The sequence below is a fragment of the Dermacentor variabilis genome, chromosome 7, assembly GCF_050947875.1.
Source record: "Dermacentor variabilis isolate Ectoservices chromosome 7, ASM5094787v1, whole genome shotgun sequence".
Taxonomy (NCBI): Eukaryota; Metazoa; Arthropoda; class Arachnida; order Ixodida; family Ixodidae; genus Dermacentor; species Dermacentor variabilis.
In genome coordinates, this window is record NC_134574.1 from 161493026 (window position 1) to 161510684 (window position 17659).

The 17659-nt window shown below is 51.3% G+C and overlaps 1 protein-coding gene across 4 annotated transcripts in view; it reads left to right on the forward strand.

Annotated features, from left to right (window-relative positions):
• The window catches only part of numb (NUMB endocytic adaptor protein), a 96172-nt gene that overhangs the window by 58444 nt on the left and 20069 nt on the right, over nt 1-17659 (forward strand). Inside the window, exon 1 of one of the 4 annotated variants that reach the window (XM_075699950.1) lies at nt 5095-5146. The exons of the other annotated variants lie outside the window; for them this stretch is intronic. Within the exon in view, the coding sequence (XP_075556065.1) occupies nt 5110-5146 (37 nt within the window). The 5' untranslated portion in view covers nt 5095-5109. Of the gene's footprint in view, nt 1-5094; nt 5147-17659 lie in introns of those variants that run through there. 4 annotated transcript variants of the gene reach the window in all.

Genomic DNA, 17659 nt, shown 5'->3' on the forward strand with positions numbered 1-17659 from the left:
GGCGTTCACGCGTCGGCGTCCGGAGTGAGATATCTCCAAGATCCGTGAAGCGCCATGCTATTGGGTCGTGCGCGTCTTTCGCGGTATTGAAAAGAGCTGCAGCTATTTCACATTCTGTCATTACGTTCGGCGTCGCACTGCTGAGATCGAAGGTGCGGGTTCGATCCCGACCTCACTTCACTAGGGGGGGGGGATGAAATGGAAAACAAAAACAAGAAGACTCTCGTGTACATAGATTTAGACGCACGTTAAAGAACCCTAGGTGGTCAGGATTAATCCGGAGTCCCTCCCCCCTCCCTAGCTGCTGCGGCGTTCCTCTAATCGGATCGTTGTTTCGGGACGTAAGACCCTGTAATTTAAATTACAATCGACGTGAGGTGAAGAAAACGCCCAGACGTGTACAGTTTGGCTAGTTGACGCGGTCTATATAATATGGCTTGCGTGGAGTGGCCCCGATAAAGAAAAAATAAAGCTCACCTCATGAGAAAACCAAGATGAGTTCGTTTCGGCCTTTCTTGTCTCTCGCACATTTTCCACGCGACGCAAGGAAAGCGCAATATTTGTCAGTGCACGCGACCAAGAACCCCCTTGCTACGGTGGCACCGTATCCTTGCCGGTGCCTGTGGCCGCATGGCGCGTGCCGCCAGATCTCTGAGGCCATGGTGGCCGCTAGATCACGTGCTTCCCGCAAGTCGGCGAGTCAGATACGGTCTTGGTAGAGTTACTCTATACGCTAACAAAAAAGTTGCATGTACAGTAACTCTTGGTCATGGAGGATGTAAATAGCTAAATTACAGGTGGGAGCACTGGGCGTCACAGTTGAGGCCAAACGAGCGGTCCCAACATGTGATCGTTACGGCAGAGCGCACGGTAGATTTTCGTGCGCCGCCGCCCTGTAGGCAGAGCTACAGTGTAGCAGAGCCAATGTTGCTGTGCAGCAGAGCCGAACAAGTGCGCGTCGATTAAAAGGTACCGTGAACCAGACATTCCCGGCCATTTCTGCCAAGTCTCAGAGGTCACGTGTTGGGGCGACACGGCGAGAGAAAAAGCAAAGTGAATGGCTTTCGCAGACAGTTGGCTTGCCAAGGTTAGCTGCGTGACGCCATGCTTCCTCCTAGTCTTATTTGCTTCCTCTATGGTCGCGGTGAACACTACCAACGCCTTCCTAATCCGCTGAATATGTAAGTGTAGACAACCAATCCGAAGTGTTATCCGGTCCCTCTCATCTGTCGTCATTTACCGGTGCTCTCTCCCTCTCTCTCTCGTAGTGACTCCTCCTCGAAGGGTTATTCGTAGAATAAAGAACCAACTGGGTTAATGTTGCCCATGCGGCAACTCGGCGCACCACCTGGCCGCCGCAGCAGCGATAGATAACGCGCGTGTATTTATTTGCCTTGCGTCTGCGCAGATATACACGCATGGGTTCGTGTTTCTTTCCCCGCGGCCGACCTTGATAGCGGAAGTTGCGCGCCTTGCTGCCTGCCGGCCGTTGTGTCGTTGTGTGTGTGGTGCACGCGCCGTCTCCCAAGTGAGACATTCATTACCTCCCTTGTTCGGCGCCGGAAAGGTCAGGCGTGTCGTGTATCTGCGTGGCCGCGTCCTCCGCGGCTTCTCTTCCGGGCGTCGTTGTAGAACAATCGCCGCCGGACCAAGGGAGGCGGCACTGTTTTATATGCGTGCTACAAGGCCGAGTAAACATGCTTGTTTGTGTTGTGGAGCCTGTTGGTATACGTCCCCTTAAAGTTTGAGTAGTGACATTCTATTTCAGACTTTGCCTTTTTTTAACCGTTAAATGAAAGTCCTATAGACCTCTAAACACTAGCGAAGATCCTTGCAAGCCTTAAATCGCCCTGAATAATGTAACGTACTAGCTTTTCTACAGCCAGTTTCGGTTTCGTTTCTGTTGCATCGTGACGTCATGACCCAGAAGGTGGTGGCGCTGGAACAGTAGTACATTGTAGTGTTTTGAAACTCGCTCCGGCTCGCTCGTTCGTCTGCTATGCCGCTACATCGGGCCCGAGGTACACGCACGTTCAAACGGCGTTGTCCGACGTGCGTTATTAAGCGAAGCGTCTCCGTCATTGCTCGGTAAATAACTGTTATTTCCAGACAATCCGGTGTCCAGTTAAGCGTCATCTGCTGTCGATGCTGGTATAATAAGCAGACGACGATACCAGCGAGACTCGTGTTGCACAATTGCAGATGCCTCGAATGGGCGTTCGGTGCGTCCCTCGCATCGTCCGCTCGTCTGTTCCACGCACGTGCTTCTCGTTTGCACGTCGTCGTCGTCGTCGTCTGCTCGCTTGAATGAAGAAGGTCGTCCAGCAGATGGATGCTTCGTCGCGCATCCGGCCTCTGTGTCGATCCCCTTCCTCGTCCTCCCGCTTCGCTTCAAAAGCATGGCTGATCATGCAGACGCTGGCATGCAGGCGCTGGGGGCCGTGCCAAGCGGCGGTCGTATACGGGGCGAACGACGATGTGCACATTGCTCGCTGTGGGCAACACAGGGCTGCTGTGGATTCAGAGCACGTTGACGGGCAGTTAGCCTTGGGGAAGAAAGAAAGAAGAAAGAAACCCGAGCCTAAAGCGGCCTCTAGTACGACGTGTTGCGAAAGGCTGAGAATGTGAGCGCTATGTGTACAGTATACGTATACATCCAGACGACTCATCTTCACGGACGCCAGCCGAAGGCGCATTTACTATACAGTCGTGATTGTCTCCTGCGAACGTGCGCCGCGTTTTCGAGTCTGCAATGCGAAGGTCGCGTTGCCTGCTGGTCGCGAGGCGGTGTTTGGATGGCATTTCTATGTTCATTTACTTTAATTTAAACCTGCTACAGCCGTGATGAGCTGCTGAGAATGCTGTAACACGGCGTTTTGTGTCCGTCATACTTCTCTATGATCTGACCGTGCTGCAATCTTGAATGTCATTACTTATACGAGGAATGTCATTACTTGTACTCTGTCTTGAAATCTAAGAGTTGCAGAAACTGACATGATATAGCAGAACGTGCCATAAAAGTTGTTTGTAAGAAGCCACGTGTTCTACTATCGCTGTGTGACTTCGTGTGCATTGCACAGTACTTTACTACAGTTGCTGAACAGTTCTTTTTTGTCTATTTTTATCATTGCTAGCTCGTCTGCGGGCATTTCCAACAAGCGCTTTCCTCGTATACCTGTATTTCCGCGACTTGACTTGCTTGGAACGGCCCGTACAGTCAACCCCGATGCGGACGCGGCTTCCGAAGAAGCCTATACAACACTTGCTGTGCGGTGTGCGTCTGGGTGTACAGTGCGAATTTCGACCGAAATGATGAGGGCGTTCTGCGTTTGAGCGCAAGCGGTAAAAATAAACTCCCAGCGCACTTTCCCGTAGGGTAAGTACGTAAGGGCGGAGCAGCTTTCGGCGTTCGCGGTGCGAACATGACTTCCCGTCGTCCGTGCACATAACCGCCCGTAAGGCCCCGCCGCATAGCGTTTCCCGCCCAGACAGTCTTTAAGTGCACACGTGTACAAAGGAAAGACTATGAGCCGGCCTTCGCGAATGTGTATGTACGCCTTTATTACAGTGTGCGAAGAAATCCTTCCTGGAAGAGACTCGCCGTATAGTAGTGGCTGTTGTGGCGTTGCGATGCTGAGCCCGAGGGTGCAGGATCCAACTCCGACATTTCGATGGGGGCGAAATGCAAAAACGCCGGTGTATCGTGCAGTAATCATCGTCGGCCTATTTATATGTCCACTGCAGGACTGATTCCAACCTGCGTCTGCAAATTTCCTAATTTCATCACTTCACCTGGCTTCCTGCCGTCCTCGACTGCGCTTCCCTTCTTGTCTTGGCACGCATTCTGTAACTCTGTAATGGTCCACCAGTTATCCATCCTACGCATTACATAGCCTGCCGAGCTCCACCTTTTTTTTTTTCTTCTCTTAACGTCACTTACAATTTCGGCTAACCACATTTGCTATCTGATCCACACCGCTTTCTTCCTGTCTCTAAACGTTACGCCTAACATCCTTCGTTCCATCGCTCTTTGCGCGGTCCTCAACTTTTTCTCAAGCTCCTTTGTCAACCTCCAAGTTTCTGCCCCATATGTTAGCCGCGGTAGAATGCATTGATTGTACACCTTTCTTTTCAATGATAGTGGTAAGCTCCCAGTCAGGACCTGGCAATGCCTGCCGCATGTACTCCAATCCATTTTTATTCTGCTATAAATTTCCTTCTCATGACCAGGCTCCCCTGTGAGTCATCGACCTAGGTAAACGTACTCTTTCACAGACTCTATAGATGCTGACTGGCGATCCTGAACTCTTGTTCCCTCGCCAGGCTATTGAACATTATCTTTGTCTTGTGCACATTAATCTTCAACCCCACTCTTACAGACTTTCTCTGTTAAGGTCCTCAATAATTTGTTGTAACTCGTCTGCAGTGTTGCTGAATAGAACAATGTCATCTGAAAACCGAAAGTTGCCGAGATATTCGCCGTCGATCCTCACTCCTAAGGCTTCCCAGTTAAATAGCTTGAATACTTGTTCTAAGCATGCATTGAACAGTGTACGTGTGTGTTACCGGCGGTGGTCTGCTCTGGACCTGCGTCATTTTCACTTCGCTCCTCCCTCGAAGAGACGGGACGTGGTGTCGAGAGAACTCCCGAAGAACACTTGCAATATGTGGTGTGAACGCCAGTGCGGGCATGCCTCCCTCCTCCCCCGGAGGAATATTTCTGGCTACGCCACTGCTCTCGCGAGATGTCGACACAGGCGTTGCCGTTACCATCTGTACGTCTTCCGGTGTCGCAAGCGAACTGCGATGGTGCCTCCACAAATCACACCTGTCAGCCGCTTGCCGGCTTCCTCCAGTGTGTGAAACGTGCGTCGGTGTAGCCATCTATGCAGCGTCATCGCGCAGCTGGTCGCACTTCCGAGCCGCGTGGCCGACGGTCGTACTGCGCCGAGGACACGCGATTCAAACGGCGAGAGATGGGCGGGCGTTGCACTTTGTGCGGAAACTACACGAACGTGTCGTTTGGGAAGAGAATATCCTCCGAGCGCGTCGCATTTCGAGTTACGCGTTACTTAATTTCTCGCCCTTGTCGCGGACCCTCATTCTTACATGGATCGTGGTCACACTCTAAGCGTTCTGGCATGGAGTGAGTTTTCTATCATTTTGTTTTGCTTCTGAGTTAACTTAGAGGGGGGGAGGGGGAGTGTGTATCATGCAGGAGCGAGGACGGGTGGTGCTTATGGTGATCGCATAGTCGTCTCTGGGTCCGCTATTTCTGAAACTCTCAGCTAATTAATTGTGCGCACGAGTAACTTTCGTATACGTTGAATAACGTAATCGCGACTCTGTTATGCTTCGGTCACGCTGCGTTTACCAAAGCCAGCATTGTTACACGGATGCCTCCCCTCCTCCCCCAGCCCCCCTGCCGTTCTGATGTCGCCCTGTTCCCAAGTTCCGACTCAAGTAACGTTAGGGGGAGGCACTTTCTTACTCGATCCTGACGTTCTTGGTGAATAGCCCCGTTACAGTGCACTACAATAATAGACCCGTCTTCTTTCCGATGCCAGGAAGCGAGACGTCGGAACAGGACGTCGTGCGCGCGCCCCCTTTCTTCCGGGCGGGCGGTGTGGGCTGCAGGGAGGAGGAGGGATCGAGCGTGTAACATGCGTGCGAAACGAAAAGCCGCCGACTCGGTTGGCGCTTCGGGAGGGAAGGGGTAACGCAAAGCGGGGGACTTTTGTTTCGCCCACCCCGCTGAAGTTTTCGCTGAACCACCCCGTGAGCTTGTTTTCGTTTTTACTTTGTGTCCTCTATAGTTTTCCCGTTTCTCTGCCCTCACCTCCCGTTTATTTCTCTTCTCTCCTTTTCCGCATAGGATCTCTCTCTCTCTCTCTCTCTCTCTCTCTCTCTCTCTCTCTCTCTCTTCGTGAGCCGGGTCTGCCAGAATGTTTCGGATACTGTCCGGAAGACCCTTTTCCGGGTGTCTGCACACAACCACACAGGCGCACACACACACACGTCTGTCTTGCCTCTGTGTCTGGGCGTACACGCGTTTCTACCTGCTTTCCTTTCTTTTCCTTTTTTTTTTCTTTCTCGGTTGCCCGTGCCTGCCTGACTTGCGCGGCGTCGACGGTCGTGACGGCTCGTCGTCCCTCTGGTAACCCACATAAACGACCCTCAACCCCGCGACGACGCGTTCTTCCTTCCTCGAAAGCGACGACGAGAAGCTAACCTCACCGCCGTCGACGCTTTCATCCGCCTTCCCGTTCCTTTCTTTCTTTTCTTTTTTTCTCGCTGTTCTTGTTTTATGTTTCACCTCGTTAATTTACAGTTTTTTGTCTGTCTGCGTCTTGCCCGGCCTATTCTTGGTGTCCAGTCTGCACGTTCCGAAAGGAATCCGCGGGAGAAACGGTAGTCCGTGTGGGAAATCGAGAGTATACGTCTCGCGATCCTGCTTTTAATGCGTAAATGTGAACGATATTTAAAAAAAAACGAGACAGGGAGTGAAGAAAAAAAAAAAGGTCATTCGTGTATAGTATCATCGGTCGTGCGTGTGGTCCGGTTTTGAAACCATTATCTCGGAGAGCAAAGCAAGAATATAAAGAGAAGCACTTTCCGTGGGCCAGCGCTTCTCGCTTCCACGATGGCCGTGGCGCGGTTGGCTTCGCTTGTGGCGTCATATTTTTTTTTTAACCCCTCGCTATTTTAAATGATTTTCTGGCATGTTGTGGTCGAACGTGTTGGCGAGCAGTGAGCGTGGTGCAGACTTACTTACCCGTATCTCTTCCGTATCACGACTTGTGGTCAGAGCTATAGCTTCTCTCTTTGTATTTACTTTTGTGTCTGATTGGGTTTAATATTTGGGGACGTGGGCGGCGGACAAGCCTTATTCCGCAGCCAACTCTGAGCTCCCCTATTCAAGTGCATGTAAAAAGCATAAGTTCCCTCTTGAGACAACCACTACGCCGTTTCGAATTAAATTTCTTGCATTTGAGTGACAAAAGTAAAATTCTAACAACTATATAAGTAGCAGAATTTAAACTTATGACCTCGAATTTTTGCATAAGGCTGTTAACATAAAATTTGTTACAATGTTTAGAAGGGTTTTTCAACAGTATAGTGCTGGCAATTAAGCGGTACATTTAAAATCGCTGTATAATACATCAATTTTGTCCGCTTTAGACGTATTACTAAGTGTACTTTACAGACTTGCGATATCGCTTTCTTTATTATTATTATTACAGAGTGACAGAGCTGTTATGTGGACACTTGCGATTATCTTTTTAATATATATATATATATATACATATATATATATATATATATATGTGTGTGTGTGTGTGTGTGTGTGTGTGTGTGTGTGTGTGTGTGTGTGTGTGTGTGTGTGTGTGTGTGTGTGTGGCATAAATTGATACTCCACTGTTTACTTTTAATACATTTTGACTTCTTTCTTTTAAATGCTACAAACATCATCAAATTCGGTGAAGTGGTTTCCGAGAAAAACGATTTCTCCGTTACCGCCTATTTGGATGGGAGCTCCCGTGCTTAGGATTGCCCTTAAACACGGGGTTTTTGTTAGACCAGCGACCGGATGGCGTCCGGTTGACGTGCAACGCTGCGAAAAGCCCTTCTTTACCAGCCATTTTCGTTTTCACTCTATTGTACGAATGCATATATAAGGTTCGATCGTTCTCTTCCCTGGGTTTTAATTAAGCGCCCTCGTTTAATTATATCCCCCTGGCAGGCATCACATCTCTCCCTGCTCATTGCATCCACAAATGACACCTTCCTGGGGCTCGCGCTTTACGATCGCGTTCCGTGAATTTAGCAAGCGCCTTCGGGGGGAAAACAAAAGAAAGAAAAACCGGTCTCTACCTCTCTCTCGCATTCCAACGCAGTTCGCGAATGTTGTGCTGATAGTTAAGTGGTTTCCGTTTACTTTCATTAATTTTTTCCCATTAGCTGAGGAAAGGAGCCGAAGCCAGCCGAACGCAATGTGCACGCAGTGTGCAGTGTACTAACCGCTTCCTGTCGCCAACGCGCCTGCGTCGTTCTCGCGGTACGGGGGCGTCCTTGACTGCAGCGTATACACGAGTTTATGTGGGTGTACCGTGCCAACATTCGGGCCGACGTGCTCTTGCCACTTTTCGTTGGTTGGCGGCCGTCGGTTGCAGGAACGTGCGCGCGTGCTCGTTATTCGATGTCAGCGCATTGCAATTTGCGTGCAGTGTTGCTTTAACTACAAACTGTGACTATATAGACTTCACTGGCCCCACAAAGGCGGGGCACGCGAAAGGTGGGAGGCAGAGAAGAATGAGCATAACCTCGGTGCACACTAATTGCAGCGCAGCTGGGTCCCGATGCGTAGTTTTTATTCGACCCGCTGCCGTGTAGCTTGTACTGTAGTGGCTGCGGCGTTGCGCTGTTGAGCTCGAGGTCGCGGGTTCCGTACCGGCCGCGGTGGCTGGCGCATTTCGATGGGGGCGGAATGTAAGAAAGCCCTCGTATATACGCTTGTGGAAAAAAAAAAAAAAAAAGAGAAGAGTCCAGACACAGAGGCAAGACAGACAGGGGTGTGTGTGTGTCCTCAGGAACACGAAGAAAAACGCTCGTGACCCCCAGGTAGTCGTCGTTAATATATATATATATATATATATATATATATATATATATATATATATATATATATATATATATATTAAATCATTGGTTTTCCCATTGTGCGAGTTCAGGTTTTCGGCTAAAGGAGCGTGCTGCTGCAAGAGCGATATACTTTTCAACAAGTGCGTCTCTCTCTTATTTTTTCTGGGGGGGGGGAGGGGGAGTGGGGAAGGAATTTGACAGGACGACACGGCGCGTTCCTCCGTAGCTCTCTCTACGCCTACGTTTCTGTACAGCATAGCTGCTAGGGTCGGTCATCCCGGCAGAAGAGCTGCCGTACTCCATTTGACTTTGCGCAGGCCGGTGTGCGAAAACCGGCAGAAAACCAAACTGCGGTCGGAACGTGCGGGACCACGCCCCTTCAAGTGGGGCGTGGCCCCGCTTGAACTGTGTATGCGTCTGGCCGGTCACCACCCTATCGCTTACGCGGGCGTGCTGCGGTCACCTTGCGGGCACGTGTTCCATGAGCGGCGTCTTCTTTTCGATCTCCTCGAATTCGGACGGACTCGGCGGGAGCGGACGTTTATACGAGAGGAGGTTGTTTGTGGGCACGTTTGTGGGGCGGCTTGCACGAACATTTAATAACGAGAATAACGAATTTGAGAACGCGTTCTTAAATGTTCCGTAAACAACGCCCGGTCCGCACAAGAATGCGTCCTTAAACTCGGTGTTGCTTTCGTTATTGAATGTTCGTGCAAGCCGCCCCTGGTCAACAACAGGCTCGCTTCGCTGCGTTTTACTCAGTAGTGGGTCTGGCAGAACGCAGAACGTAGTGACGGAAGCGAACGGTCGTCGCTGTGGTCACGTAATATCGTGCGAACGTGGTGTTTTCTATGCGGGAAGGTTACAGAACGCGAGGACGTACTGTACGCAACGGGCAACAAACGTGTTCCTTGAATCAGTCGCGCTGCATTTCATCACCGGTCTCCCTTTTTAGGTGCACGTTAAAGAACCCCAGGTGGTCCGAATTTCCGGAGTCCCTCACTGCGGCCTGCCTCATAATCAGATAGTGGTTTTGGCACGTAAAACCCCATAATTTAATATTTTTTTCAATCGCCCGGTCGCCCAATTCCTTCCCGCTACAGAGACGATTCGCGTGCGGACTGGCTCTGCCAGCGTTTGATTTCAGAGAGGGTTGACATGTAAACGTTGATGGTTTATCAGATAAAGTGTGTGGAGCGCTCATTTAGGAAGTCGGGGGGGGGGGGGGGAAGGGGGCGGCTAGAAGTAAACCTGATAGCCCACTTCCGACGCGTTGCCACCGTGCGAGTGTATTGGCTTTTAAGCAGAGGCCGTTCGAAATGCACGGCAACCGCACGTATTTTGTTAACGACTCGTGCAAGTAACGGGACCGCAGCGATCTTTCATCCCCTCCTCTTTTTCGTATAGTTGCGGCACTGCGTATATGGTTGGTGCGGAGGCCGTCTCTGCGGCGGCGTGCACGTTTTTGACCCAGCAGAAAAAAAAAAAAAAGGAAGGGGGGGGGGGGGAGGGTTGATTGCGAGGTCTGGCGGGGGACGCGCGAGGCCGACCGTCGTGACCGGATCGATAGCTCGCTCGCCGGCTGGTACACTAGCGAACGCGTGCGTCCGTGCGTGCGTGCACAAAGGCGTTTTCGAAAGACGCGCCGCGCGTCCTTTTCCATTTCGTGGACGTTGGGACGGACACCCGAGGACGCCTGCCTGCGTGCGTTTCGGTTCGCTCCTTGTAAGTTCGTGCTGGCGTTAGTGCCCACGAAAGTGTTGGCGCGCGAGGCACACACACTGGAGGTGACCTTTTTTTTTTCCCCCGTCGCGTCGAGGGGCACAGCCGAACGCCTCTCCGCGCGCGATAGCGTGACCGCAAGCGTGACACCGGGTGTCCGCGGCGGCTTGGCTGCGTGTGCACCAAGATGGCGGTGGCACGGTTGTGCTCGAGGACGGGTGCAGCAGCGTCGCGTCCGAGGTCGGCTTATCGCGCTCTCCGGGCCGTGCCTTCGGGCCGCCGTACGGGAACAGATGCGCCGTGCCGTGAATGTGTCGCAACGAGAGTCGAATCGTGAGGCTCCCTCTCGCTGCCACAAGCGTTCTCCCGTCGCTCGTTGGGAAAAAAAGAGTTGCGAGGATAACGCGAACTCGCGCTCGTAAGTTTGAGCCGCGCGTGGAGTATTTTCCCACCGGTACGCGGTCTGGCGTCACACCGCGCCCGCCGTGTCGTGGGAACCGGCGCCGGCGGGAGGTCGCCTCGCGAGCAGCTTAGGTTCCACTTGTTTGGTTACGTTTAGATGCAGAACGAAGGCTTTCGACGAGCGTGTCTGTTTCACTCCTTGCGTGTGCCGTACAGACCAAGATGCACGCTTGTGGAGGGTGGTGGAGCATTCGTCCATAGGCGACTACGTTGACACATTTCTTTTTCTTTGTTTCGATGTTCGCCGCTTTGAAGAATGAAATTTGCCAGTGAACTCTTTGAATACGCGAGCTTGGGCGCTTCCGAGAAAACGCACGCCGCCCGTGCGCCGTCAGACTTTGGCGAAATTAACTGGGCCTCGTGTTGACCTACGTTCGCACGCACTCGCGTGGGTGCATCCGAGTGCTTCCTCCCCCCCCCCCCCCCCCCTTGAAAGAAGGACCGCCCGCTCCGCCGCTGCGAGCAGCCGCGGCCTTGGCATGCACCGAGCGTACGGAAGCCGTCCGTCACCGTCTTCTGCGCGCGACCTTCTCGCCGAAAAAAATAATGAAAGAAAATGGAGACCGCCTTCCCCCCCCCCCCTCTAGGGAAATCTGCGCCCCGGCGCTCAAACCCCGGCGTACGCGCCACGAGCTGTACTGGCGCAGAACGTTCAGGCGCACGCCTAAATAGCGCTCCCAGCGTGAACTGCAGAGGGGGAATTCGATATAGCGCGGTCGTAGGCGCGCGTATGCACCTCTGTTACTTGATAAGGTGGAAGCGTGGGCGAGTTGGTGATTCAATATCGGCATGTGTGCACAGCGCGAAAGACGGGGACTGAAGGAAGAACTCAACACAGGCGCCGACTTCCAACTGATCTTTATTTGCGAAATCGCCAGAACACGGGCAAAAGTAACGAAAAACAACTTTCGCATTATGTCACACGCGAAACCCCTGTTGCATCACAGCCAGGTGTACTTCATATCGTTTTTGGTGAGGGCAGTAGACGGCATGCTGACGCAAAGGTCACCCAGCCGCTGTATCTTGTCAGCCTATATATGATTTCACGTGTAAGCTGTTCTCGGTGTTTGGAGATTACGACGCATTTTTCAATTTCAGTGTCACCATGGCAGTCTCTGCAGTGAATGCCAAGATACGTGATTCCCCCGACTTGCGGAAAGAAATACGTCGGCCAAACAGGCAGACGTTTAAATGAGCGATTGAAAGAGCATTTTTACAATGTTTACACCGCCGTGCAAGGTCATCTTGGCATTCACTGCAAAGACTGCCATTGAACGCCCGCGTGCGACGTGCTTACTTCACGTATGCTAAGCACGATAGCGCCAAAGGTAGACACCTAAACCAGTCCCTGTATACATGACAGGGACACTAAAGCGTATAAGTTGTTGTGCAAAGCACGGAGTTTCCTTCAAAAATCACTGGAGGCTATATAGTGTCTATACGAGACCTGCAAACGTGACGGTTCAGACAGGGCGGGAATTATGGGTATAACGCACATGGATTTGACTAAGCTTCCTCCTTCGGATTTCTAGCGACTGTTTCTTTGCTGCTTGTCAGTTGGTCATCTTTCAGCGCATTATTGGGCTTTAAAACGCATCCGCTGTGGTGGCGTTGGTGGCTTTCGCGTAGCGCTGCTAAGCCCGAGGGGGCACGCGGGATCAAATTCCCGCGGCGTTTCGATGGGGGCGAAATGCAAAAAAAGAAAAAGAAAAAAGAAACTCCCGTGCAATGGCTGCACGTTAAAGAACCCCAGGTGATCAAAATTAGTCCGTAGCCCTCCTCCCTACCCCCCCCCCCCCCAAAAAGAAAGACACACACGCACACACTACAGCACGCCGTAATGGGGGGGTGGGGGGGAGGCTCATATCGTGGTTCTAGCACGCAAGACCCCAGAAATAATTTTTATAATTGCCTCTTGAACGCTGCAGTTTGCAGTGACTACGCATGTCTGCGGAGACTATAGTCGGCTTGCTGTGTTTGGAAAGCAGCGAATGCTTGAAAATTTAGAAAGTGAAGGCGCGGTGGAAAACGTCACAAAAACGTCCGAAGCCACAATCACACGAAGACGAGGTCGGGGCGCCAGAGTTTCGAGCCCTGCAGGATAATTTTTGTGTGGCCAACTTTATGATGCGCGGGAGTCCCGAATGCCTTCTTTAACTTTTCCTTTTTATAGTGAAGCACCGCCTCGAGCGACGCCCCCTTCTCGTTGTTTTCTCCCGTCTGTCCCAAGTGCGTCTACACTGACAGTGCGCCTGTATACGACGCGCGCCGCTCCTGGCACGCGTCGTATGTACACACTGTATTATACGTGCCTCCGCGGAGGAGCTTCGCTCGTTACCTCAGACGCGCTTCGCTGCCCGCGGCGCTGGAACGGGCCGAGGGGTTCAACCCTTCGCCGTAGCACGGCATGCGGTTAATGAGCTGACGAGTTCGGTCGCGCTGAGGTAAATGGTGCGAGCACGGCGTCCGCTGTGCGCTCGTCGTGCAGAGCTTCTCCTCCGTATCATCCGTCGCTCTTCACGGCCGTTAAAGCGCTCTCTCTCTCTCTCTCTCTCTCTCTCTCTCTCTCTCTATATATATATATATATATATATATATATATATATATATATATATATATATATATATATATATATATATATATATGTAAAGCGGGCGCGCACCCTCGCGGAGGTTGTTCGATGGCCTACACGTGTCGCCTATAAAGTGTCGTTGCAAGGAGCCGGAGGAAGTGGAGCGGTGGGAAGTGTTTCTGTAGTATGATAATAATACGCCGCTGGAAACTCATGGAACCTCGAGCCCAACTCTCTGAAAAGTATTATTTTCTTTTTTTTTTTTTTATAGGATTGCTTAAAAGGAGCTGGAACGATTTGCGCGGCAAATCACAGACCTATAAGCTAGCGAAATTCCGCCAGAGAAAGTATTTACCTAAAATGGCACATATTGCAGACAAGCAACCGAAGGTTGTCGGTATAGATGAAGCACGTCCACTGTGCAGGCATCCCTAAGCATATTCCCAAATACCCGTCCCCGAAATGTGCCTCGAAATAACGTTACGTTCTGTGCATCCTTTTGCTAGCAGCGGCTGACCAAGTCTTCTAGGCAATACGTACACTACGCGTAACTAACTGCAGGCTAAATCTATAAACCCACACCTCGGCGCATTTCCGACTTATTTTCGACACGGAGTCACCGACGTTTTTAACGGTGCCCGCATGCGTATAGTGACAGAAATTTGTTCAAATTTGCGAGGATGTATTTTGTAACTGCTGTTTTCATGTATTTTGTTTTTATTCCAATCACCCGTTATGCCAAAGTGGCTCGTAACGGTATCACGTAACGGTGCAAACCAATGCTGAAAAGCCGAAAGAATTGTCGGAGGTGACCAGGACCTTGTCAGGCTCTTACCTTTTGTCTTGGCGTCCTCTTTTCGTTGAAAAGAAATAAACTCTCGCTTTCATATAAGAACAAAACCCTGGCTGCCTTTGGTGAGAGCTGTGCGAGAGCTTCAGCATGGCGGAGGCGCCTGCTGAAATGATCGATGGACGCCTTCGGCAGCACTGCTGTGGCGGTCGGTTCGAGATTGGTCAACTCGACTTCCGACTCGACCCGCTTGCGTCGAGTCGGGTCGAGTTCACGCAGACGATAAGTTGTTCCCGCTAGTGCACGTCTGCTCCTAGGAGACTATGTAGAGACTTACCCCCGTATTCAGAAACGCATTTTAACTTGGAGCCCGTGCTTGGCTTGATGTAAATGACGCCTGGTGCGCTCACGACAGGCGTCATTTAAATCAAGTCAAGCGTGGGTTTCAAGTTAAGATGCGTTTCTGAATACGGGGGTTATTATAATGTAGACCAGCCTGTTTCTGACATGCTAAATTTGTCTACCACAGGGAACGCGTTCCCGCAGCTGTCACACAGTGTGGACGCATTGCGCGCGTCGCGAAACGGGTGCGTTGACGGCGCGCTGAAAGCGCACGTCGGAAACGCGTTCCGCGCTGCTGCAGCCTAATGCGCAATCTGCATCTCTTTGTCGCGTCGACTTTTACCCGGCAGTGGATTGAAGAGAGTGTGAAGCGACGACGACGACACGCACGTATGGGCACGACGCGACGCTGTATGCTTCGACGCGCGTTGCGCGCGGATGCTCTTCAGACACCGCCCCTAAAAAAAAAAAAAAAGAAAGCAAGCAAACATCCGCCGCGAACACTTCCTGCGCCAGTGACGGCGGGCCTGCCAATCCCTTTGGCAACAAAATATGACCTTGTGGTCCCGGCGAAGCTCTCGTTATTGCACGCGCTGTGTTGGCGCTCTGCTGTGTAGCATAATTGAAACAAGTGCAGCCTAGGCAGAAGACGGTTACGCCAAGGAAAGCGAACCAACTGTTCTCTTTAATTGAAATGTAGAAATATTAAGCAAAAAGGTAAACGAAAGTCAAGGAACCAGACCAGTTTTAGTCCATTTTCGTTTCACTTTTCGTTCGTTGTTCGTTGGCTGCACGGAGATGTAAGAATATAAATAGAGAGCTGCCGAAGAATGAACCGCCACGGCCGCCAACCATCGAGCGGCAAAGCTGTCGTTAATATTAATTTTGGTTTCTCTGCGCGTTTCACTGTTTTTTTTATCATGCACATCATGTGTGTTTTTGCACAATACTGCGCAACGGCTATATATATATATATATATATATATATATATATATATATATATATATATATATATATATATATATATATATATATATATAATGGTAAAAATACGAAAATGCGAAATTTGAGCGCAGCTCTTATGTTTTTTCATCTCGCGATGTATTGGTGGACAATCTGTCGCTTGCGGAACTATACGCTTCTCACGCTTTCGCCATCCCCTCCTCCGCCTTCTGCCTTAATTGTGGTTGCGCTGCACCCTCCTTCTCCGCTTTCCTTCTCGCGCTCACTTCGCTATCGCCGCATTTCATCCCTCGCTGCTCCGCGCGTTCGCTCGGTTACGCCGAGGGCCGTCGACGCCAAACGCAGGAACGGGCGCCCAAGAGCTCTAAAACGACACCATCCAGACATTCAATGGATTTGTCTTTACATAGCGTTCTGGCTTTCTGTATGCGACAGTCTTTGCTCTCGACAGGCTTGACTTCTACGAACAGCGTTATCGCATTCAAGCGTCTCTCACAAGGAGCCCACCGCGTTATCGTCAATCTCCTTCCGAAGGTCCGTACTGCGCCGTGCATCCTTCGCATTGGCGGTTATCTCGTTGATGTGGTCGGCTTATCAGACCGTGTGCTTTCGTAAAAGTAGCCATGACAGCAACGTGGTGACAGTAAGAAAGAAGCACTTGCTCACCGACTCAGTTACCCGAGCTAACACCTCCTACACAAGTCTAGTTGCCCGAGCCAAACTGAGCTGCCCGAAGTGATATCGCCTCTTGATCGTTAAATATCTTCTACTCTTTTTTCTTCGTCGCTCCCTCGTTTGGGACGTCGCCGCGGACGGGAGAAAGCAGCTGACATGCGAAGTAGAACTGGTCGGATTTTTATCACATATATGTGATAAGTTGCAAAATTCGTAACAGAAATACGATTATGTTCAAAACGGAGCGTAAAATCCGAGCTTCCACCTGTTATCAAATGTGGAGTGGTCTATTCCCACGTACGCGAAGGTTATAATATGATATAAGGAATGCTGCACTTTGTAAATGACCTTCATATTTTATCGGCTCGCTGGTATTTAATGTGTGTCACGAGCTGTGTCGATTTTCTCGATTCTCGAGATGAAAAAATGTCTCTGGAGACTTGCAGGGGCAACGTCGTCTGCTTCGAAGGGTTTTCACTTGCGCCGCCCGTGTCGTCTGCTCCGCGCTTTTCTTTTCTAGTTTGGAAATGACGGCCCTCGTCGGACTTTGTGTCGCGAATGACCGGCGAACGAAGTGGAATGAAGGGCGCCGAAGCGAGTAATTTCGCGTCGCCGCGCCACTTTTGCCGCGGGGCTCCCCGAGAGCGATTACGAGCGCGCGCGCCGTCGGCACGCGCCGCCTTGCGTATCGGCATCGGCGATCTTACTTCTTTCTCTTTCGACGAGATTTCGTCGCACTTCGTTTCACCTCTCGGTCCGGCGACCTGTAGCGCCTGTCACTTCTCTCCGTGTGCTGCCGCAAGCTTTGACTCGTTCCTAATTCTACCGGGCCTCACCCTGACGCCTGCAGCTTGTCGGTATCGCCAGAGCTGGCCCAGGGTGTCGGCTCTTGTTTTCGAAACGTTCGCTGCGCGCGATCGCCGTTTGGAGGGAGCGTAGTACACGCGTTATTATTCGGCTGACGGGTGTGTCGCTCCTTGGTGCCCTTGGCAGCCGCAGCAGCAGCTGTGTAGTATCGGGGCACGCCGACAGCGTTTTGGCACTCCGCTTGTCGGTTGACTTCGATTAACCATGGGCAGGGTGCGGGTAATTACCGCTGTCTTGTCTCTGGGGGGAGGGGGGACTAGGTCACACTTGCGGTATGCTATCGAAGGACACGCGCCGTGGGGAGCCCCGTTTGTAGAGCTGGTTAAGTGTCACGCTTCAGTGAATAAGAAATAGTTGTTCTTGCCGGGGGGGGGGGGGGGGGGGGGGGGCTTCTGTAGGGGCAATCGCCGAGCTGTTACTTCCAGCCTTCGTGACACAGTCGATAAACCAGCATTGTGTGACGAACCCCACATTACTGTTGTGGTAGAAGGGCCTCTTGGGCAGGGTCCTGCTTGCTGACATTGCAAGCAGTGGGGCTGACAAAAGCTGTCATTCACGTTTCGTGATTGGATAGCCTCAAACTTAACGCATGTGTAAAAGACAGCGTCAGTTGTACAACAC